Genomic DNA, 20,039 nt, shown 5'->3' with positions numbered 1-20,039 from the left:
GGCGAGGCCTACGGTGTGGAAGAAACCCCGGGAGGTCTCAAGCGAGCCTGAGCTGCACAGGCGCTGTCCGGGTTCGCTGTTCCCACGCCTGACCTCGGGTGCTCCAACGGTGGGGTCATATGGGGGACCCTGGGATGCTTTGGGATGTTTCTATGATATCTCGGGTTTCTGGATGAGGGCTCTTGGTTGTCTGCAGAACCAGGGTGATCCCTCAAGACCTAAGTATATGAACTCGAGCTTCTGGGACTCATGCTTTTGGGGTTCTATAATGTGCAGTTGATATTGGGATCTAGAAAAAGCTTCAGATCTTTTGTCCTAGGATTTTGTTTGTTTTTGAGACAAGGCCTCGTGTATCTCAGATTGGCCCCCAATTCCTGATTCTCTGACTGTGCCTCCTCAGTGCTGGAATGACAGAAGCTTGTACAGAGCTGGAGATGGACCGCAGGGCTTCCTGCACGTGAGGAAAACGCTCTGCCAGCTGAGCCACTTCCCCGGCTGGTGCCCGAGTTATTTGTTTGTTTGTTTGAAGATATCTCGGGCTGTCCTCAAACTCAGTGACTTTCCTGCGTCACCCATCTCTGCTGGGGTTACAAGTGTGAGTCACCAGGCTCACACTTTTTGGAATGGAGTCAGTCTCCCAAGTGTTAAGGTTTACAAGTGTGAGCTTCCACACTGGGCTGAGATTCTTTTATTTATTACTATCATTACTATTGCTATTATTTTGCAAGTGTTGGGGAGGGAGTGTGAGGCCAACACCAACCAAGTCGCTGACCTCACAGCCACAATTCCAGCCGTGAGCTTGAGCTCAGATGGACTGGTTAGGCCTGAGGCTGGGCAGGGACTGCTGTGGTCTTTCCACTGCGGTTTCCATACTGTTTTCCCTCGCTCTGCACCCACCGGTGCTGGCCCTAAGCGTCCTCTGCCAGGTCTCAGCTAGGGGGCAAAGGTTGAAGGTTAAGCTGAGTCACTGGTGCCTCCTTTCCAGGGCCACAGGATGGAGGAAGGTGAGGATCCAGGAAGCCTGATTAAAGTGGTCCACTTGCTGGTCTTGTCTGGTGCCTGGGGCATGCAGATGTGGGTGACCTTTGCCTCAGGTAGGTACCTCTAACCTGTTATTTAGGGTGGGAATAGAATGGGAGGGGGGCCTGAAAGTCTCCTAATAGGTGTTTGTGGCCTTCTACCTCCCAGGCTTCCTACTTTTCCGGAGTCTTCCTCGGCATACCTTCGGGCTAGTGCAGAGCAAGCTCTTCCCAGTCTATTTTCACGTCTCCTTGGGCTGTGCCTTCATCAACCTCTGCATCTTGGCTCCACAGCGAACCTGGATCCACCTCTCATTCTGGGAAGCCAGTCAGGTATGAGGGTTGGAGGGCCTCCATTCGCTGCAGATTTGTTTCCAAGACTCCAATGAGAACTTGTGGAGACTTCATTTTATTAGAGAGAGAGAGAGAACGTGTGCAGATGTGCACAATTTTATTAGAGAGAGAGAGAGAGAGAGAGAGAGAGAACGTGTGCAGATGTGCACAATTTTATTAGAGAGAGAGAGAGAGAGAGAGAACGTGTGCAGATGTGCACAATTTTATTAGAGAGAGAGAGAGAACGTGTGCAGATGTGCACAATTGGTATAGAGACCAGTGACCAATGTGTCTTCCTCTCCCACTCCCTACCTTATTTTTGTTCATTTGTTTGTTCACTGTGTAGCCCTGGCTGTCCTGGAACTCTCTCTAGGCCAGGCTGGCATCTGTCTCTTGAGTGCATCACTAGCACCCAGATTTCACTGTTTTCATTTATGTTTGCTGTCTCTGTTTGCATATATGTTTGGGTACCCTCAGAGGTCAAGGGTGACAAATCCCCCTAGAACTGTAGTTACAGGCAGCTGTGAGCTGCTTAAAGTGGGTGATGGGAACTGAACTCGGTCCTCTGCAAGAGCAGTATGCTGAACCAGTCATCTCTACACCCCCAAAAGTGTAGCCCAGGCTGGCCTCAAACCTGTGATTCTCCAGCTCCCCCTTTTCGGGATATCCTCCTGGAGTGTGCTACCACAACCAGCTCAAGTGGCGTTGTTTTGAAAGGGGAAAAGAAACGCCTGTTGTTCCTGGTAAAGACATAGCTGGTTACTGTCCCTAAGCAGAGCACACATCCTGAAGAGCTGCCCCTGGCAGCCCTCTCTGCAGCCTTATCTTCCCCATTGGCTCCTATTTCCTTTCTGCCCAATAGCTGGGCCTCCTGCCAAACTGGAGTGACTCAGCTCAGCTGAGGTTCCGACCTCAGTTCATTGTGTAAAAACTAGCCGGACTGGGAATTTAGGTTTCCACACTCCTGTCTACACGTTCCCTCAGTCACAATGTAAGGAACAATTCTTGCAGCTCAGATTTCCTCACCCTTCCCTCCCTCTGCTCTTAAAGTTTTCAGATGTGGGTAAGACTTGTTGTATCAAGAGTGGTCTCTCAGCCCAGTGTGGTGGTGCATACACCACACACACACATTTGCACACACACACACACACACTTGCACGCGCACATACACACACTTGCACACACACTACACACACACTTGCACACACACTACACACACATACACACATACACACACACTTGCACACACACCACACACACTTGCGCGCACACACACACACACACACACTTGTTACCCCAGAATTTGCGAAGATGAGCCAGGGAGATTGCACAAGTTCCAGGCTAGCCTGGGCTACATATTAAGACTCTGTTTCAAAAACAACAACAAAACCAAGCTAGGTGTAGTGGTGTGCACCTTTAGTTCCAGCATTCCGGAGGCAGAGGCAGGAGAATCACTGTGAGTTAGAGGCTGACCTGGCCTACATAGAGAGTTCAAGGACAGTTAGAAGGCAGCACATGCCTTTTATCCCACCTCCCAGGATGCAGACATCTGTAAGTCTGAGGCTATGCTGGTCTACAGATCCAGTTACAGAACAGCCAGGTCTGTGCAGTGAAACCCTGTCTCAAAACACCAAAATAAAATTAAAATGAAAATGAAAAAAACCAAGGCTGACATGGCCATGACACCTATAATCCCAGCATTTGGAGTTGGTGGGAAGATCAGGAGTTCAAGGTCAGTGTCAGTCACATTGGGAGCCTGAAGCTACTGTGATCCTATCTCAACTCACTCCCCACAAAAGAATAATCTCTTAGAGGTCAGAGAGGGTTATGGGTAGCTGGCATTTCCCAGGTGTTTGATTCAGTTCCTGTTGGTTCAGTGTCAGTTCCAGGGGTCACAGAAGAGATGGGCCCTCTTTTAAACTGTGTGCTTTTGAGCAGAGGGAACGAAAGAACCATGAGTGTTATTTGTCTTACTTTTGGGGAGACCAGGTGGGCATCCTGTCATCCCAGCTCTCTGGGGGGCTTAGCCAGGAGGATTGCAAATTCAAGGCCAGCCTTGGCTACATAATGAGTTTCACTCCAGCCCAGGCAACTTAGTGAGAACTTGCCTCAAAGGGAAGGGTGGAGGCTGGGGGATGACTTGGGCAGAAAAGTGCTCCCTGCAGAAACGTGAGGACCTGAGTTTGAATCCTCAGCTCCATCCAATTACCAGACCCAGAGGAGTTACCCAGCACAGGAGCAGTGGGAGTCAGGGGTGGAGACAGGCAGATCCCTGAAGCTCATTGGCCAACCAGTCAGTCCAGCTGAATGAGGGAGTTCAGGGATCAATAATGGACACCTCCTTAAAAACTAAGGTGGCCGCTTTAGCAAGCAAAGGCCCTTGCTTGCTAAGCCTGATGACAATCTGAGTTGGACTCCTGAGGATCTACATGGAGGAAGAAGAGAAATGACTCCCTCGAGTCTGCACATACACACACACAAGTAAATGCAGTAAAATTTTTAAAAAAGAAAAAGGGCCAGGTGGTGGTTATGCACACCTTTATCCCAGCACTTGGGAGGCAGAAGCAGGCCTCTGTGAGTTTGAGGCCAACCGTCTACAGATCGAGTTCCAGGACAGCTAGGGCAGAAGCCCTATCTTGAAACACCTCCCCATTCCCACCCCACTCCTACCCTACCCCTACCACCCAAAAAAAGGTAGAACCCCCCCCACATACATGTGTACCAGCAAGCACATGTGCACATACATGAACATGTGTATATACCACCTACAAGTGAGCAAATGGCTGGGTATGTAGCTCAGCCGTAGAACTTACACTGCGTCTGAGGCCCGAAAATCAATTCTCAGTACTGCAAAAAAACACGTTTTGTTTTGAAGAGGCAGCTTAGGTGTTCAAGGGACAAGCTTAGGTGTTAGGGGTACAGACTGTGCCCTGGGCCAGGGAGCAGAAGAGAAGAAGCCATAGATTCTTTACTGCTCTCAGGGTCCCCACTCTCTCTGGGCTGTGAGGAGGTTGGCATACCCTCTCTCAGATCGTCACCCTCCTCACTTTGCCTCCCCGTCACTGTCCTCAGCTCGCTCTACTGCTCCTGAGCCTAACACTGGCCACTATCAATGCACGCTGGCTGGAGGCCCGCACCACGGCTGTCATGTGGGCCCTACAGACTGTGGAGAAAGATCGAGGCCTGGGGACAGAGGTGCCAGGCAGCCACCAGGGCCCTGACCCCTACCGCCAGCTGAGGGAGAAGGACCCCAAGTACAGTGCTCTTCGCCAGAAATTCTTCCACTACCACGGTTTGTCTTCCCTCTGCAACCTGGGCTGCCTGCTGAGTAATGGGCTCTGCCTTGCTGGCCTCGCTCTGGGGCTCCAGAGACTTTAACACAGGCCTCGTGTGCCAATAAATGCTTCTTTGGAGATGGCTGTGGTCATATTTCCACCACAGAAGCCAGGTGGTGTGTGTGTGTGTGTGTGTGTGTGTGTGTGTGTGTGTGTGTATGCGTGTGTGTGTGCATGCGTGTGTGTGTGTGTGTGTGTGTGTGTGCGCGTGCATGTGCGCACTAGTATAGCACCTAGAGTCTCAAGTTTCCCCATTTCTGTTGCATGATGCTTTGGAGTGTGAGCTATCGCAGCTCCAGCAAATCTCCACTAATGATGACCATTTATGAGTCCTTGCTGTATGCCTGGCTGGTGCTAACCATTGCCCTGACTCTGTGTTACTACAGCAACAGCCGGTTCCCACCTCAGGCACAGTTGTATTTCATGGCCCATTGACACTACCGATGAGATGTGAGCGTGAGTGGCGTGTGTGTGCAAGACAAGATAGAACTTGCTTCGTCTCTCCCTAGTCCATAGCATCCATGCTGAGATGTGAACCTAGGTGAGTGGTACTCTAGAGACTTGGGACCCTGTGGGTCAGCAGGCCTAGGGCAAGTGCCTTTGCCCACTTGTCCATCGTGATGGCCACTATATTATTTTGAATTCCACATCTTGCTGTGTGGCCTCAAACAAATATCTGCCTTTCTTTGATCCTTAGTTTCCTTATTTCTAAAACGTGTTTTAACTCCGGGAGTCCTTAAGCGGATTGAACAGTGTAATCCAGCACCCTTTAGGACTGTGTGGGACATGGAGTGTGTCTAACATTCATGAAGGCCTGGTCTTCGCCCCCTGCACTGCGGAGAAAATGGGTTGGGGGCGGAGAGTGCTTGCTTAGTACACAAAAAGGCTCAGGCTCCTTCCCTGCACCACATAAACAAGGCATGGTTTTGCATACCCGCAATCCCAGACCTTTAGAGGTGGACGCAAGAGGGTCAGTTTATTTATTCTTGGCTACATAATGAGTTTCAGGCAAGCCTGGAATAAATGACCTTGTCTGAAAAAAAAATTTAGATTTAAAATTTTTATTTTACATGAGTGTTTTGCCTACATTTATGTCTGTCCACTTTGGTTCTTGCTGCTTGAAGAAGGGTGGGGGTGAGATCCCCTGGAATATGGATGGTTGTGAGCCACCATGTGGGTGCTGAGAAAAAGAGCTTTTAACCACTGAGCCATCTCTCCATCCCCCAAATTAAAAAATTAAAAACAAAAACATGGCTACACACTTGACAGATGGGAAAACTGAAGTTCGGAGAGGTTAAATGTGTCAGGAGTCCCAGTCCTAGAAAGTGGAGGCGGGACTAGAACCCAGCTGCTGAGGTTTTCCTCTTAACCACAGAGTGCACAGAAGGCATTTTCTATGTTAGGGAAAAGGAGACGTAGTTTCTGGGAGAGAGTACGGTGGGACTTAATGCCCTTTCCTGCTCCCCAGGGCTCTATAGCTCCACTCCTGTCAGGACCCTCACATCTAGCGCCCCCACCCACCCCGCCTCTTGGAGATACACACACACACACACACACACACACACACACACACACACTGCTCTCATCTGATTGGCTCTTGCTGCCACCCGGCGAGGCTCAACCTTCGGGGAAAGTCCCTCCAAGTATATGCCCCGCCCGCTTCTTGTGGGTCGCTGGACTCCTGTCGAGCCTCCTGCCGTGGACGCTCTACTACCAAGCCCACCTCTCAATTCCCCGCCCACATCGAGAGCCTCTTTTAGGGGCCCCCCCGCACCTGCTAGACCTACCTCCGCCTGCAAGACCTCGCCCACTGCGCTCGGACTCTCGCTGGGTCCCAATCCCCGACAGGCCACGCCCACCTCCTGGCTCCTCCTCTTGCGGATCCCCCAGGCCACAAGACCACGCCCACCTCCAGACACCAACTCACGATGGCCCCGCCCCCCATAGGCTCCACCCACACAGCGCTCCAACTCTTGCTGCGGCCTCGCCCCCTCCACCTGGGCGGAGCCAGCGCGGGATCCGGGTGTCAGTGCTGGCGGCGGCGGTGGCTGCGGGGCGGGGGTCGCGGCCGGGTGCGGGCTGCAGCGACTTCGTGGGCGGATCCTAGTGTGCGAGGCGTGACCCGAGGTGAGTCCCTGAGCGAGTGTGACAGCCCGTCTGTCGGTTTGCGCGTGCGCTTTGACAGGTTGGGCTGGGGTCCACGCGAGGCCGGGTCACGCTCCCTAAGCCGTGCTGCTGGCTCTTCTGGGTTCCCCGCGCCCCGCTGGCTCCGCTGGCTCCCCGAGCGGCGGCGAGCTGGGCGAGGAGCCCAGTCGGGGGCGAGCGAGGGCGCCATATGGTGATGGGGGAGGCACCTGCTGGTACACGCAGTGCACTGACAGCTTGGATGCCCGCCTTGAGGACCCGGGAACCCCTAATCGTCCCGGAAAAGGAGCCGCGGTGGGGCGGGGGCCAGCCTGAAGGCCCTGCCAGGCGGACGCTTTGCGGTCCCTCCTCAAACCCGTTCTCCCGGAACATAGGGTGGGGTTGGCTGCGTTCTCTTTGGAAATGCACGGGGCAGAGAAACAGAAAACATCGAGGGCCATTGAGAAATACTTTTGCTTGGGCTTCAGAGAGCGACTCTAGACAGCTGAGAACACTGAATCCCGGGGAGATTGGAAGGGAACCCTAGATTCGGATTTAACAGCATGCTGGAGTGTGGACAGATATAAATAAAAGGATATGGAGTAGGGTGGGTTTTGTGATCTTTGAGTGGCTAGGATAATTCCGTCGGATTTGATGACTTTCATTCCTGTCTCTGTATACCATGACTGAGATGAATCAGCTTTGACCAAAAGGGAGCCAGGTCCGGCCCCTTTGACAAATAAAAAGACAGGTATCCACTTGGAAGCTTAACTGGGGTTCTAACGCATGCTGTATTTATAGAAATATCCCTTACCCTGGAAGACAGGGAATAGTTAAAGTGGACTTAAAGGGGGAAGAACAGGCGCCCAGTGGCAGACACCAGCTAAGTCAACACCCAGGCCCTGATGGAGGGGGCTCTGTCTAGTTGGCAGTCACCCCCCCTCTAGCTCACACCTGGCCATACCAGCTGCTTGCGCTGGGCAAAGTCCAGTCTGCAGCCCGTGCGACTTCCTCGCCATCAGAAAACCTTCCACTATAAAGGCTCCATTCTGCCTTTTTTTTTTTTTTTTTTTTTTTTTTTGGAGACAGGGTCTCATGTAGCACAGTTTGGTATCAAACTTCCAAAGTAGTGCAGGATGACCTTGAACTGCGGATTCTCCTGTCTCTACGTCTCTAGTGGTGAAATTACAGGTGTGCACATCACACCTGGTTTACTGGGGCTGAAACCTAAAGCGAGCATTCCACCACCATCCCCAGACCCCACTTTCACCTCTGTGTAAAGGTTAGCCACAGCCCTCCACACAGGTGAGTGCTTTTCGGTTTTATGCACAGCTGTCTCTTCAGAGCTCAGTGCCTGGTGCCGAGGAATGGGCCAAGGTTTGTTGATGAATAATGAGACTCATTAGGAAGGGCACTGGGGTACACACCTGTAATCCCAGGTCCAGAGGCAGGATCAGAAGCTTCAGGCCCTTATCCTCCACGTGGGGAGTTGAGGCCAGCTACATGAGACCTTTTCTAAAAGAAGAAGAAAAGAATGAGGACTGGAGAGATGGATAAGCTGTTGAGAGCAGGTATTGCTCTTTTAGAGGACCTGACTTAGATTCCTAACGCACAGGTCAGGCAGTCATGAGCACCTGGAACTCCAGCCCCAAGGTGGAAGTACATGCCTGCCCCCACCCCGCCATGCACTTGGCTGCAGAGGCAGCAGGACTGGGAGTTAGAGGCCAGACTAGGCTCCAGAGTGAGACCTTGTCTCAAGAAAGAGAGAGAGAAAAGAGAGAGAGAGAGAGAGAGAGAAACAAACGAGGGCTAGGGAGTGGCTTTGCAGGTAAGGGCACTTGCTGCCCAGCCTGATAACCTGAGTTGGATCCCGGATCCACGTGTTCTAAGAACTGACTCCAGAGCCCAGACTCCTAGGCTCAGTTGTTGGTACCTGCCCCTTGCAGGATTCCATTCGTTCCCATTAGGATTTCAGGCCTCCCCTCCAAGCAGATTCCACCAAGATGGCCTCCGCTAGTGAGCCTCCTGCCAGCCCAAGGGATGCAGCCGACCAGAACTTTGACTACATGTTCAAATTGCTCTTGATCGGGAATAGCAGTGTGGGCAAGACCTCCTTCCTGTTCCGCTATGCGGACGACTCCTTCACCCCCGCCTTCGTGAGCACCGTGGGCATCGACTTCAAGGTCAAGACAGTCTACCGGCACGACAAGAGGATCAAGCTGCAGATCTGGGTGGGTTGGATAGCCGTGTGGGAAGTGGGGGGCCATCAGCAGAGAATCTGACCCGAGAAAGCAGCTCGGGGCGGGGAGGTATCTTTTATCTCTGAGGTAAATTTATTGGGATGTGGGACATGCCCTGCCCTGGGTGGAGGGACAAGATGCACAAGGTGCGTGCTAGAAGAGTCAGTGACGAGTGAGGAAGAAGGTGGGGATCATCTTGGGGACCCCTATGGAGGCTGCCAGGTTCAGAGCTATGCCCTGTCCCTAGTCCAGCTGTTGGTATCATCATGGTAACAAGGTGACCAGGTGGCAGATCGAAGATGGTGGCCTGAGGCCCAGATGGCTCTTCATTGTGACTCTCGCACTGGCTCATGGAAACGAGGTTAGGGAAGCTCATAGATAGGAGCCTGTCATCCAGCCCTTCACACTGGAGCCCATCCAGGGTAGAGCCGAGTCAGTTAGCAGAGTTCTCAAGATGGGACAACCTGGTGATACAGCCTATAATGTCTCACACCAGATGGGCAGCGAGGGCTGGGAGGGCAGGACCATGCCTCCCCATCAGATTGGACCACAAGGGCAGACGTGTGTCCCTTTCAGGGCCTTGCAGAGTCAGGTAGGGAGCAGGTGAGCCCCAGCTGACTGACTGCTGTTTGCCTAGGACACAGCAGGCCAGGAGCGCTACCGGACCATCACCACGGCCTACTACCGTGGAGCCATGGGCTTCCTGCTCATGTATGACATTGCCAACCAAGAGTCCTTCACCGCTGTGCAGGACTGGTGAGTGCTGGCCAACCACTGATATGCCACAGGCCTTTGTGTCCTCCCCCGCCCACCTTTAACCTCCTTCTCAATGTCCACAACTCCACAGGGCTACACAGATCAAGACCTACTCCTGGGATAATGCCCAGGTGATCCTTGTGGGGAACAAGTGTGACCTGGAGGATGAACGGGTCGTACCTGCCGAGGATGGCCGAAGGCTTGCTGATGATCTTGGTTAGTACCCAGCCTGAACCACAGGTCACATCTCGTTTCAAACCCTTGTCACGCTTGAGGCCCAGTTCCACCGTGGTTAACTAAGGGTCTGGTGGAGGGGGATGCCCACGTGCTGGGGCTGTGGGATGGCTTAGTGGGCGAGAATGCTTGTTATGCAGATGTGAAGCCTGCATAAGAGGTCAGACATGGCCACATATATGCACATGCACACCCTTCTTCATGCCTGTAACCCCAGCACTGCGAGGAGGCTGAGACAAGGATCACTGGGGCTTGCTGGCTGTCTGGGTAGCGTTAGGTTCAGTGAGAGACCCTGTCTCAGGGGGATAAGATGGGTGTGAGAAACAGGGCCCCTGATGTCCTCCTCTACCTCCAGGAGACACTCAGACACCTGCACACAGATGCACACACACACACCACACACTTACTCCGAGATAACCCACCAACATGCCCATGTATAAAGCATGCTCTCCCATTTCAGAGAATACATCCCCTGTCCTGGGAACCCAGTTGATTACCCTGGTGTCCTGTCTTCACTCTTTTTTTTTTTTTTTTTTTTTTTTTTTTTGGTTTTTCGAGACAGGGTTTCTCTGTGGCTTTGGAGCCTGTCCTGGAACTAGCTCTGTAGACCAGGCTGGTCTCGAACTCACAGAGATCCGCCTGCCTCTGCCTCCTGAGTGCTGGGATTAAAGGCGTGCGCCACCATCGCCTGCCTGTCTTCACTCTTTTAAAACCATTTCCATATTAGGTATTAATATACCATAGCCCACCACCTAGTTTTGTTGTTGTTTTGAGATAGAGTCTCAGTGTATAATCCTAGTTGCGATGAAACTCAGCTATGAAACTCAGTAGACCAGGCTGGCCTCAAACTCATACAGATCCACCTGCCTCTGCCTCCCAAATGCTGGGATTAGAGGAGTGCGCTAAAATATCCAGCATCTACTACCTATTTTTTATGTATTCTGAAACCTGAGTGAAGTAAATCTCACCATTTTTTTTTTGCTTGCTTTTGCATGTGTGGTGTGTTTGTGATGTGGTGTGTGTGTGTGTGTGTGTGTGTGTGTTGGGAGCTGAACCTAGGGCTGTCCATACATTAAGTAGGCACCTGACCATTGAGCAACACCACCAACCTAGGTTTTACATTTTTTATTGTTTTTTGGGCAGTTTCACTATGTAGCACAGGCTGAGCTTAGACTCATGAACTTAACCTCCCAAGGTGCTGGAACTGCCGGCTGGACCCTGTTCGAACCAAAGAAAAGACACTTAAAAGGCAGAGGTTCAAGGCTGGCCTGGGCAGCAATAACAAGTTCTAGATCTAGCAAGGCTATGTAGTGAGAGTCTGTCTCAAACAAAACAAAACAAAGAACTCAAAGCACAAACAATTAAAACGAGAGAAGAACCCAAACAAACAAAAGAAATATAAAAAATTCAGATGTGGGAGTGGGGAGGTGACACAGATAATAAAACACCAAGTTTGCCGTGAAGGTAGTAGAGCAGCAGGGATTTCACCAGGCTCTGAAGAGTTGAGTTCATCATTCCACCATATTCACCATTGAGTTACTCAGCACGCGGCTTCTAAGCATTCACTCAGGGCTGGAGCTGAGCAGTAGAATCCCCCAGTGAGGGGCTGAGGGTGTGGCTCAGTGGTAGAGCCCCTGCCTAGAATCCCCCAGTGAGGGGCTGGGGTGTGGCTCAGTGGTAGAGCCCCTGCCTAGAATCCCCCAGTGAGGGGCTGAAGGCATAGCTCAGTGGTAGAGCCCTGCCCAGAATCCCCCAGTGAGGGGCTGAAGGCATAGCTCAGTGGTAGAGCCCTGCCCAGAATCCCCCAGTGAGGGGCTGAAGGCATAGCTCAGTGGTAGAGCCCTGCCCAGAATCCCCCAGTGAGGGGCTGAAGGCATGGCTCAGTGGTAGAGCCCTTGCCTAGAATCCCCAGTGAAGGGCTGAGGGCTTGGCTCAGTGGTAAAGTACCTATCTTGCCCTGGTTTCCAATCCTGCTCTGAAAAATAGCTCAGTGTCTTCCTCGTATATGATTTGTATCAAGGGCCGAGAGCTGCAGAGAGAATAATGCCCTCGGGCTGGTCCATTTTTAGCAGAGAGGAGTATGAGGTAGAAACCGAATATTTACCTAATCAGGATGACACTTAATCCTAGAAATCAGATGGACTTCATCGTTTTCCCATCCAGGCTCCAGCTCCCTTTATGTCCTTTCTGAGTTGGGGAGATGGCCTCGCTTTGCAGCCCTGGCTGGCTTGGAGCTTTGAGCAGTTCTGAGTATGTGCCTAGCTACCACACACACACACACACACACACACACACACACACACACGCACACATACGCACACACACAACAAAAACAAAAGCAAAAAAAAATTACTTATCAGGAGTGAGGCACATGCCTTTAATCCCAGCACTTGGGAGGCAGTTCAAGGCCAGTCCGGTCTACAGAGTAAGTTCCAAGACAGCCAGGGCTACACAGAAACAAATAAATAAAAAGCTTATTTGTCATGTCCCTTTAAAAATTATTTCTGTGTGTGCCACAGTGCACAGGTGGAGGTCAGTTGTCAGAGGACAACTTTTAAGAGTAGGTTTTTATGTCCCACTGTGTCTTCCAGAGACTGAGCTCAGTCAGGCTAGTCAGGCTAGCCTGGCAAATGGTTTTGGAGGCTGAGCTAGCTCACCAATTCTCTCCTTCTCTCCTGAAAACAGTGCTAGGGCCCAAACCCAGGGCCTTATGCATGTTACACATTATATTTATTTTTTTTTTTGACAGAGGGTCTAACTTTGTAGCTCCGAAATCAGTAGTCTTCCTGCTCGGTCATGCTTATAGTGCCGGGATTACGGGTGTGCACTCTGCCCTGATTTCATTACATTTGTGTGTGCATGTGGAGGCCCTAGAGAACATCCACCCTTTCTCTGGGACGGGGTCTCTCACTGGTCTGGAACTCCACAAGTGGGCTAGGCCAGCTGGCCAGCGAGCTCCAGTGCTGCCCCTCCCCAGCACTGGGGTCACAAGCATGCTCTGCCATGCCAGGCTTTAAAAAAGTGGTGCTGGGCATCTGAACCCAGGCCCTCATTCTTGCAAAGCCAGCACTTTTCCACCCGGGCCATCTCTGTAGCCCCCCTTACACTGGTGTGTGTGTGTGTGTGTGTGTGTGTGTGTGTGTGTGTGTGTGTTTGAGACAGGGTTTCTCTGTAGCTTTGGGGCCTGTCCTGGAAACTAGCTCTGTAGACCCAGGCTGGTCTCGAACTCACAGAGATTCACCTGCCTCTGCCTCCCGAGTGCTGGGATTAAAGGCATGCACCACCACCACCCAGCTCCTTTTATATTGTTTTAAATTACACTATTTATTTTTATTTTTGTTGTTTTCCTTTTTGAGACAGGAATTCTCTGTAATTTTGGAGCCTGTTCTGGGACTAGCTCGTGTAGACCAGGCTGGCCTTGAACTCACAGAGATCTGCCTGCCTCTGCCTCTTGAGTGCTGGGAGTAAAGGCGTGCACCACCACAACCCAGCTCCCCTTTTTACTGTTTTAAATTACACTTTTTATTTTTATTTTCTCAAGGGGAGGCAGGTCTAGAGACAGAGTTTCTCTGTGTAGCTCTGACTGTCCCAGAACTAGCTCTGCAGACCAGGCTGGCCTTGAATTCACAGAGATTCGCCTGGGATCAAAGGTGTGCACCACCACTGTCTGACTTCTCTGTTTTTAATGTGTATGGGTATTTTGCCTGTGTGTGTTCTATGTGCTGCAGTACCTGCAGAGGTCAAAAGAAGGCATCAGATCCCTTGGCACTGGAGTTTTAGACAGTTGTGAGCTATTACATGGGTTCTGGGAATTGAACCCAGGTCCTCTGGAGGAACAACCAGTGCTCTTAGTGGCTGACCCATCTCTTTAGCCCCATAATTTATTTAGGGTCTGTGTGTGGCACATGCTGCTGTCTGTCCTTCTGTCTTGTATGTTCTGGGGATTGAACTCAAACCATCAGAATTGGCAACAGGTACCTTTACCACTGAACCGCCTGTCTCCTGAAGACTCTTAGCTAAGCATGATGGTACAGCCTGTGATCACTGCTCTCTGACAGCTGAGGCAGGAAGATTGCTAAGTTAGAGGCTCTGCGAACTAGCTCAACATTGCTACACAGTGAGATTTGTCTCACGACTTAAAAGGGTTAAAAGAGGCTGGGAAGGACTCTAGAACCTACCTTCAGTCAGGCGTGGTGGTGGACAGTTGTCATCCCAAGGGGCTTATGGGCCAGAGCCAAGCCTACTTGGTGAGTTTGAAGTCATTGAAAGACCCTGTCTCAGAAAGAATGGTGCCGGTGGCTGAGGAACATACCCAAACATACATGTGCACCCCTCCCCCCCCCCACAGCGGATCAGGCAGGAACGAGCTCAGAATACAGGTCGGAACAAGTCCAGCCTCTTGGGACTAACATGACTGCCGCAACTGTCCCCACTTTCTGTCCATCCAGGTTTTGAGTTCTTTGAGGCCAGCGCCAAGGAGAATGTCAATGTGAAGCAGGTGTTTGAGCGTCTTGTGGACATCATCTGTGAGAAGATGAATGAGTCCCTGGAACCAAGCTCTAGCCCAGGCAGCAACGGAAAAGGCCCGGCCCTCGGGGATGCCCCGCCCCCCCAGCCTAGCAGCTGTGGCTGTTAAGGGTGACCCCTGACCTCCCCACATCTGTCCCCTCCTGCCTCTTCAAGGACTGCAGCCAAACTGTGAGCCACAGGGGCCATCTCCAAGCTCAGGACACCTCTTTCCTCCCTCCAACTTCCCCTCTTCTCTCCATGTTGATATACTCAGACAGTCCTGGTTAGAGCCCACACCCCAGGCTCCGCTCAGCATTGTCTCAGGGCGTGGGACACCCATGCAGCTGCTTACTGCATCACAAGGCATTTTGATGGGGATGGCTTAGGCGGCATCACCCTCCATCGGTGATGGAGGGGACACTCCATGCCTTCTACCTTAAAACCACTTCTCAGGTACATGACCTGCTGTCCATATTGCTGGCTGAAGATGTTGTCCACCTTAGCCCTAGCAGCCTCCCTAGCTCAGGTCCACCAGCGTGGCCTTGAACCTACCGTGAACTGTCTTGCTTCCCTGGCGTTTACCTGAAAGCTTGTTGTCTGGTTTTACAAGGGACAGAGTCAGAGCCACTCATGGTATTAGTGACTCTCCAAAGTGCCTTCCAAGCTTCCCCTGAATCCACATCCCTCAATGCGGGTCAATCCACTCCATCTTTCATCCAGAGCTGTTTGGGGACCTTCTAGGCTCTGTCACTTGGGGGCAGAGAGCTGCCCCACGGTTAGCACGGTTAGCACGCCAGCTCTGAGGCTGCCCGCCCAGGTCCCCATCTGTCTGCCCGGTGGTGTTTTAAGCAAGAGCTTTACACATCGTACATCCTGTGTATAGGGGAAGTGGAGAAACCAGCCCACAGAGGGAGTGCACTCGTTGCTGGTTTTCTGATGGCAGGAGTTGGGTTCTCCATCTGAGGACTCTCATATAGCCCCAGGGTAATCCCCATCACCAGTGGCCCAGGACACTTAGGGGCTGTGGAGGAGGAAGGCCCCAGTGGGCACCAGTGATTTTGTACCTCGTGGAGATGCTTGCTCTCCAGTGAACTGGGGAAGGACTGTGGGTTGATGTCTCCACAAACTTGGGACTTAACCTTAGGATCCCCAGTTCTCTAGGTCCTTCCCCCCACTGACCATACTTCCTTAAGCACTATTTGCTCCCATGATCCAGGTGACACTGAAGCCCAGGCGGTCTGTGTTACATATCCCTGTTTCCTACCGGGTGGAATCTACTCCTTGAGTCCCGCAGCCACAATGACGGCTGCAGCCTTACCACACTCAGTGTCGTCCCAGTGCCTGCTCCAGGTTCCAGCACTTCTAGCCCTGCCGCAGCTGTCCTTAGGCATCTGGGTGAAGCTATCTTTGTACAAACTAGGTGAAAGGGAGTGAATAAATCATGTTAGCAAAGTGAGGGCATCCGAACATATGGAGGGGAGAGTCAAAATTTTTATATTGCTTTATCATTAAATAGTCAAAAAAGCTAAAATTAAAATTCAACAACCTGTTTGGTGTGGTGGTGTACACTTTCAGTCCCAGCACTCGGGAGGCAGAGACAGGTGATCTCTGAGGCCTTGAGGCCAGCCTGGTCTAGAGAGCGAGTTCCAGGACAGCCGGGACTACACAGAGAAACCCTGTCTTGAAAAACCAAAGAGACAGACCTTGTCTAAAGGACACACACACACACCAGCAGTGTGTGAACCGGGGCTCAGTTGCTAGTGTTTCCCTAACGTGTCACACAAGGTCGTGTGTTGAAGCACCCCCCCCCAAATTGGGCGTGTGGTCCAGGTTGTCATCCTAGTTGAGGCCGGAGGGTCAGTTAGGGTCATCTTGGATTTCCATCCAGCCTGGAAAGAAGACGACCTTTGACCCTATCACAGTCCATTGCTCCTAAGCTACTGCCCAGCATGGTGGGGGGCCAGTTGACCTTAGCGATGGCCGGTCCTGATTTTCCTGTAACAGAATCACCTTTGACTGGATCTTGAACTTGGTCCTGGCTTCCCAGTGATGTAAGAGGCTCCCTCAGTTCTACTTCAAGCAGCCACAGAGGAAGCTGTCTTGTGGTTTTCACACAGCTGGGGATCATGCTAGCAGGATAGCTCACATGGTGAGGTCACTTGCCACCAAGCCTGATGACCTGAGTTAGACCCTGGTCCACCAGGTTGGAGGAAACCCTCAATCCCTTCACGTCATCCTCGGACTCCACACACAAGAATACGCACACTTACAAAGTCGATGCAGTTTTCTTTTAAACCGAATAACGTGGAGATTGTTGCCTCCTATACTTAACTACCTCTAAAGGGGACATAAGAGCATTCTCAGCCGTATGCCTCCAACACTAGCTAGGCATCAAAGGAAGCTGGCAATTTGGAATGGTAAGACTTGAAAGGCTCGTGTGAATTTGATCAGCCCAGAGCCAAATCTTGGGAAAGCACAGAACCCAAGGAGAACCAAAAGAGTAGATGTCCAGGCACTTGCCTAGCTGCTGCCAGAGGGCAGCTACAACAGCTGGAGATGAGAAATCCATCACTGTAGGAGGCTGGAGATGCAGTCTGTGCAGGTCTCAATATGTCTCCTCTTTTTTTTTTTTTTTAGATTTATTGTGTATACAACATTCCTTCCATGTATGTTTGCATGCCAGAAGAGGGCACCAGATCTCATTACAGATGGTTGTGAGCCACCATGTGGTTGCTGGGAATTGAACTCAGGACCTCTGGAAGAGCAGTCAGTGCTCTTAATCTCTGAGCCATCTCTCCAGCCCCCTCAATGTTTCCTCTTTGCTTGAAATCTCCAAGCTTGTTTTCTGCTAAGTTACCGGGGACTCCTCTGTTCCACCTTTGCTGTCCACTCTTGTCGTGCTCCCATGATGCCCTGGGAACCCAGGGCATTTGTTTTCATTTTCTAGTTCTTGTGACATAAGCATGCTCAGAGAAAACAGCATTCTCCATGTGGGAAATTATACTAAGGTTTTCCTAACCCAGGAAGTCTTACTTATAGGAAGCCAACTTTAAAAGGGGAAATGTAGCGTGAGTGCTATCATGTTTGCATCCTATCTAGATTGAGAAATAATGGGGATTGATGGAAAATAAATTTAAAGAACCAGGGTCAAGGGAATGATTAAAGGAAATACTGAAAGCTTTACCCATGAGGGAGCCCAAACTCTCTCTAACTTACTTACAGTAATTAAAAGTTTACTGATGTCTTTGGCATGTATATATATATATATATATATATGTGTGTGTGTGTGTGTGTGTGTGTGTGTGTTAGAATTACACACATACACATTCCAGGAGTTTTGCTGGATGAAGATGAGGATCTGATACAATAAGTTTAAAATCAGAGAATTCAATAATCTCAAAGGTTTTAAAGGGTCCCATGTGTAGGAATGGACAGTCTGAACAGTCTGCTTATTCATGGTCCCCATGAAGATGGGGAAAAAGGGGTCCAGGCTCATATCAGGAAAGTGACTAATATGACAGTGTCTCTTTCTCATGAGTGTCTATGAGAAAAGGACTAAGGGGAGCTAAGAACTCTCCAGAGGATGCTCTAGAGAGGGAGCCAAAGAGATCTGTCTTTGGTCCCAAGATGGGAACTGTCAGTTTGACTCCTCATTGTGTCCTTACTATATGTTAAGATCCCTTCAATCTATGAGCCTTAAGAAAGAAATGTCTGCTGTAGGATATCTGTACACTGTGACGAGGTATTGCTGTGACTGGTATAATAAAAAGCAGAACAGCCAATAGCTAGGCAGGAGAGATAGGTGGGACTTAGGCAGAGAGAGGAAGTAGGAGGAAATAACCAAGGCACAGGGAAGATGCCAGGAGACACACGGAGAGGAAAAGGAGGTGCAAGATGAAAGAGAGGTAATGCCATATGATAGAATATAGATTAATATAAATGGGTTAATTTAAGTTATAAGAGCTAATTAGGAACAAGCCTAAGCTATAGGCTGAGCTTATTTATTTATTTATTTATTTTTGTTTCTTGAGACAGGATTTATCTGTGGCTTTGGAGCCTGTCCTAGAACTAGCTCTTGTAGACCAGGTTAGCCTCAAACTCACAGAGATCTACCTGCCTCTGCCTCCCAAGTGCTGGGATTAAAGGCATGCACCACCACTGCCTGACTAGGCTGAGCTTTTGTAATTAATAAATCTTTGTGTCATTATTTAGGTAGCAGGACAGAAAACAAAAGACTCATTACATATGGCGTCCAACTTGGGGTCACATATATCCACATAAGTCCTAAGAAAGCTAAAAAAAAAATTCTGAACACAGCTTCCTGGACCACAATCTCTCAGGTAGGCTTGGCAGACAGAGGTGTGCCTCATTTAAGAGGCCCTGCTGTGCAGCAGAATACTTGAGCAGCCAGCTTGCTATATAAAAACACCTGCCACCCTTGGACCCAGCAAATTCCCAGAGCTGGGGTGGTAAATGTGGCTCTTGCCAGTACCTGCAGACACGAGGCTCGGCTATTACAGAACCGAGGGAGTGAAGCCAGCCTCCAGCCTCACTCTGCAGGGGTACCCTAGCCATTTAAGGTTTGTCTCCTGCTGTCAGAGAATGCTGCAGGCATGCAATAGAGTCAGGTCCAGACTGAGAAAGCCTCTAAAAGGATATATTATGCTTAAAAATGTGCTTAGGTGCTGAAGAAAGAAAAGAAAGTCTGTATAGCCAGTCACAGAAAAATAAATAGTTTAAAATAATAAAGTGAAGTCTTTAAAGAGAGAGTAAAGTATCTGGGCAGTGGTGGAGCACGCCTTTAATCCCAGCACTCAGTAGGCAGAGGCAGGTGGATCTCTGTGAGTTCGAGGCCAGCCTGGTCTACAAGAGCTAGTTCCAGGTCAGCTAGGGCTGTTACACAGAGAAACCCTGTCTTAAAAAACAAAAAAAGATGGAAATACACAGGGCATCTGAATCTTGTATGGTGATTTGTTGACTCTGAATTTTTAAGTGCTAATAAACAAAAAACATAGCTGATGAGATATTGAATTATGGAAACTGCTAAATTAAACCAACCTATATATTTTAAGAATGTCTCAATTTTAAAATGAAAGCCAGAAAATATGTTCTGCTGTGAGAGAAGTAATGCCTTTGTTTCCACAGGAAACAAAAAGTTATGATTCTCTTCAAAATTAATAAAGGTCAGATTTGATTGGAGAAGACCTTCTGAAAACCTTGGCTGCAGACATGAAAAAAGAAACCAAGAAAGACTACAGGACAGGTGCCAAATATGCTGATATCTCTACTATGGGAGCAGTTTTGAAATGATAAATCTTGTTGGCTACAGAGTCCTCATGACTTATTATTATATGCCATTCTTTCATGTGGCATGGATAAAGATTTATATTAGTTTGATTATATAGTCCAAATGAACTTACAAAGTTGGCAGATGATTTTACTCACTCAAACATAGAACAAAAAAAAATCATCTTTAACTGACTTGTGCA

At 50.1% G+C, this 20,039-nt stretch overlaps 2 protein-coding genes across 6 annotated transcripts; both read left to right on the top strand.

The window, feature by feature from the left end:
- The first annotated feature begins 4 nt into the window (after positions 1 to 4).
- On the top strand, positions 5 to 4,765 carry Tmem205 (transmembrane protein 205). 2 transcript variants are annotated; one of them, XM_041657231.1, is made up of 5 exons: positions 8 to 109; positions 401 to 595; positions 986 to 1,094; positions 1,189 to 1,352; positions 4,425 to 4,765. In XM_041657231.1, the coding sequence occupies exons 3-5, from the start codon at positions 995 to 997 to the stop codon at positions 4,728 to 4,730; spliced, it is 570 nt and encodes a 189-aa protein (XP_041513165.1). In that variant the 5' UTR covers positions 8 to 109; positions 401 to 595; positions 986 to 994; the 3' UTR covers positions 4,731 to 4,765. The 2 variants fall into 2 exon arrangements, with proteins under 2 accessions (XP_041513164.1, XP_041513165.1); XM_041657230.1 differs by lacking the exon at positions 401 to 595 and having other exon boundaries at positions 5 to 109.
- Positions 4,766 to 6,687: 1,922 nt separating this feature from the next.
- On the top strand, positions 6,688 to 16,087 carry Rab3d (RAB3D, member RAS oncogene family). 4 transcript variants are annotated; one of them, XM_041657798.1, is made up of 5 exons: positions 6,688 to 6,814; positions 8,779 to 9,042; positions 9,689 to 9,807; positions 9,899 to 10,023; positions 14,490 to 16,087. In XM_041657798.1, exons 2-5 carry the CDS (start codon positions 8,815 to 8,817, stop codon positions 14,675 to 14,677), a joined length of 660 nt encoding a protein of 219 aa, XP_041513732.1. In that variant the 5' UTR covers positions 6,688 to 6,814; positions 8,779 to 8,814; the 3' UTR covers positions 14,678 to 16,087. The 4 variants fall into 4 exon arrangements, with proteins under 4 accessions (XP_041513732.1, XP_041513731.1, XP_041513733.1 ...); XM_041657797.1 differs by having other exon boundaries at positions 6,689 to 6,814; positions 8,758 to 9,042; XM_041657799.1 differs by having other exon boundaries at positions 6,702 to 6,814; positions 8,804 to 9,042.
- Positions 16,088 to 20,039: the final 3,952 nt, after the last annotated feature.

This window comes from Microtus oregoni, unplaced genomic scaffold, assembly GCF_018167655.1.
Source record: "Microtus oregoni isolate MIOR12 unplaced genomic scaffold, Mior012 000008F_ref0000371, whole genome shotgun sequence".
Classification (NCBI taxonomy): domain Eukaryota; kingdom Metazoa; phylum Chordata; class Mammalia; order Rodentia; family Cricetidae; genus Microtus; species Microtus oregoni.
The sequence above is the reverse complement of the archived record's forward strand: the minus strand, read 5'-3'. Positions and strand labels throughout refer to the sequence as shown.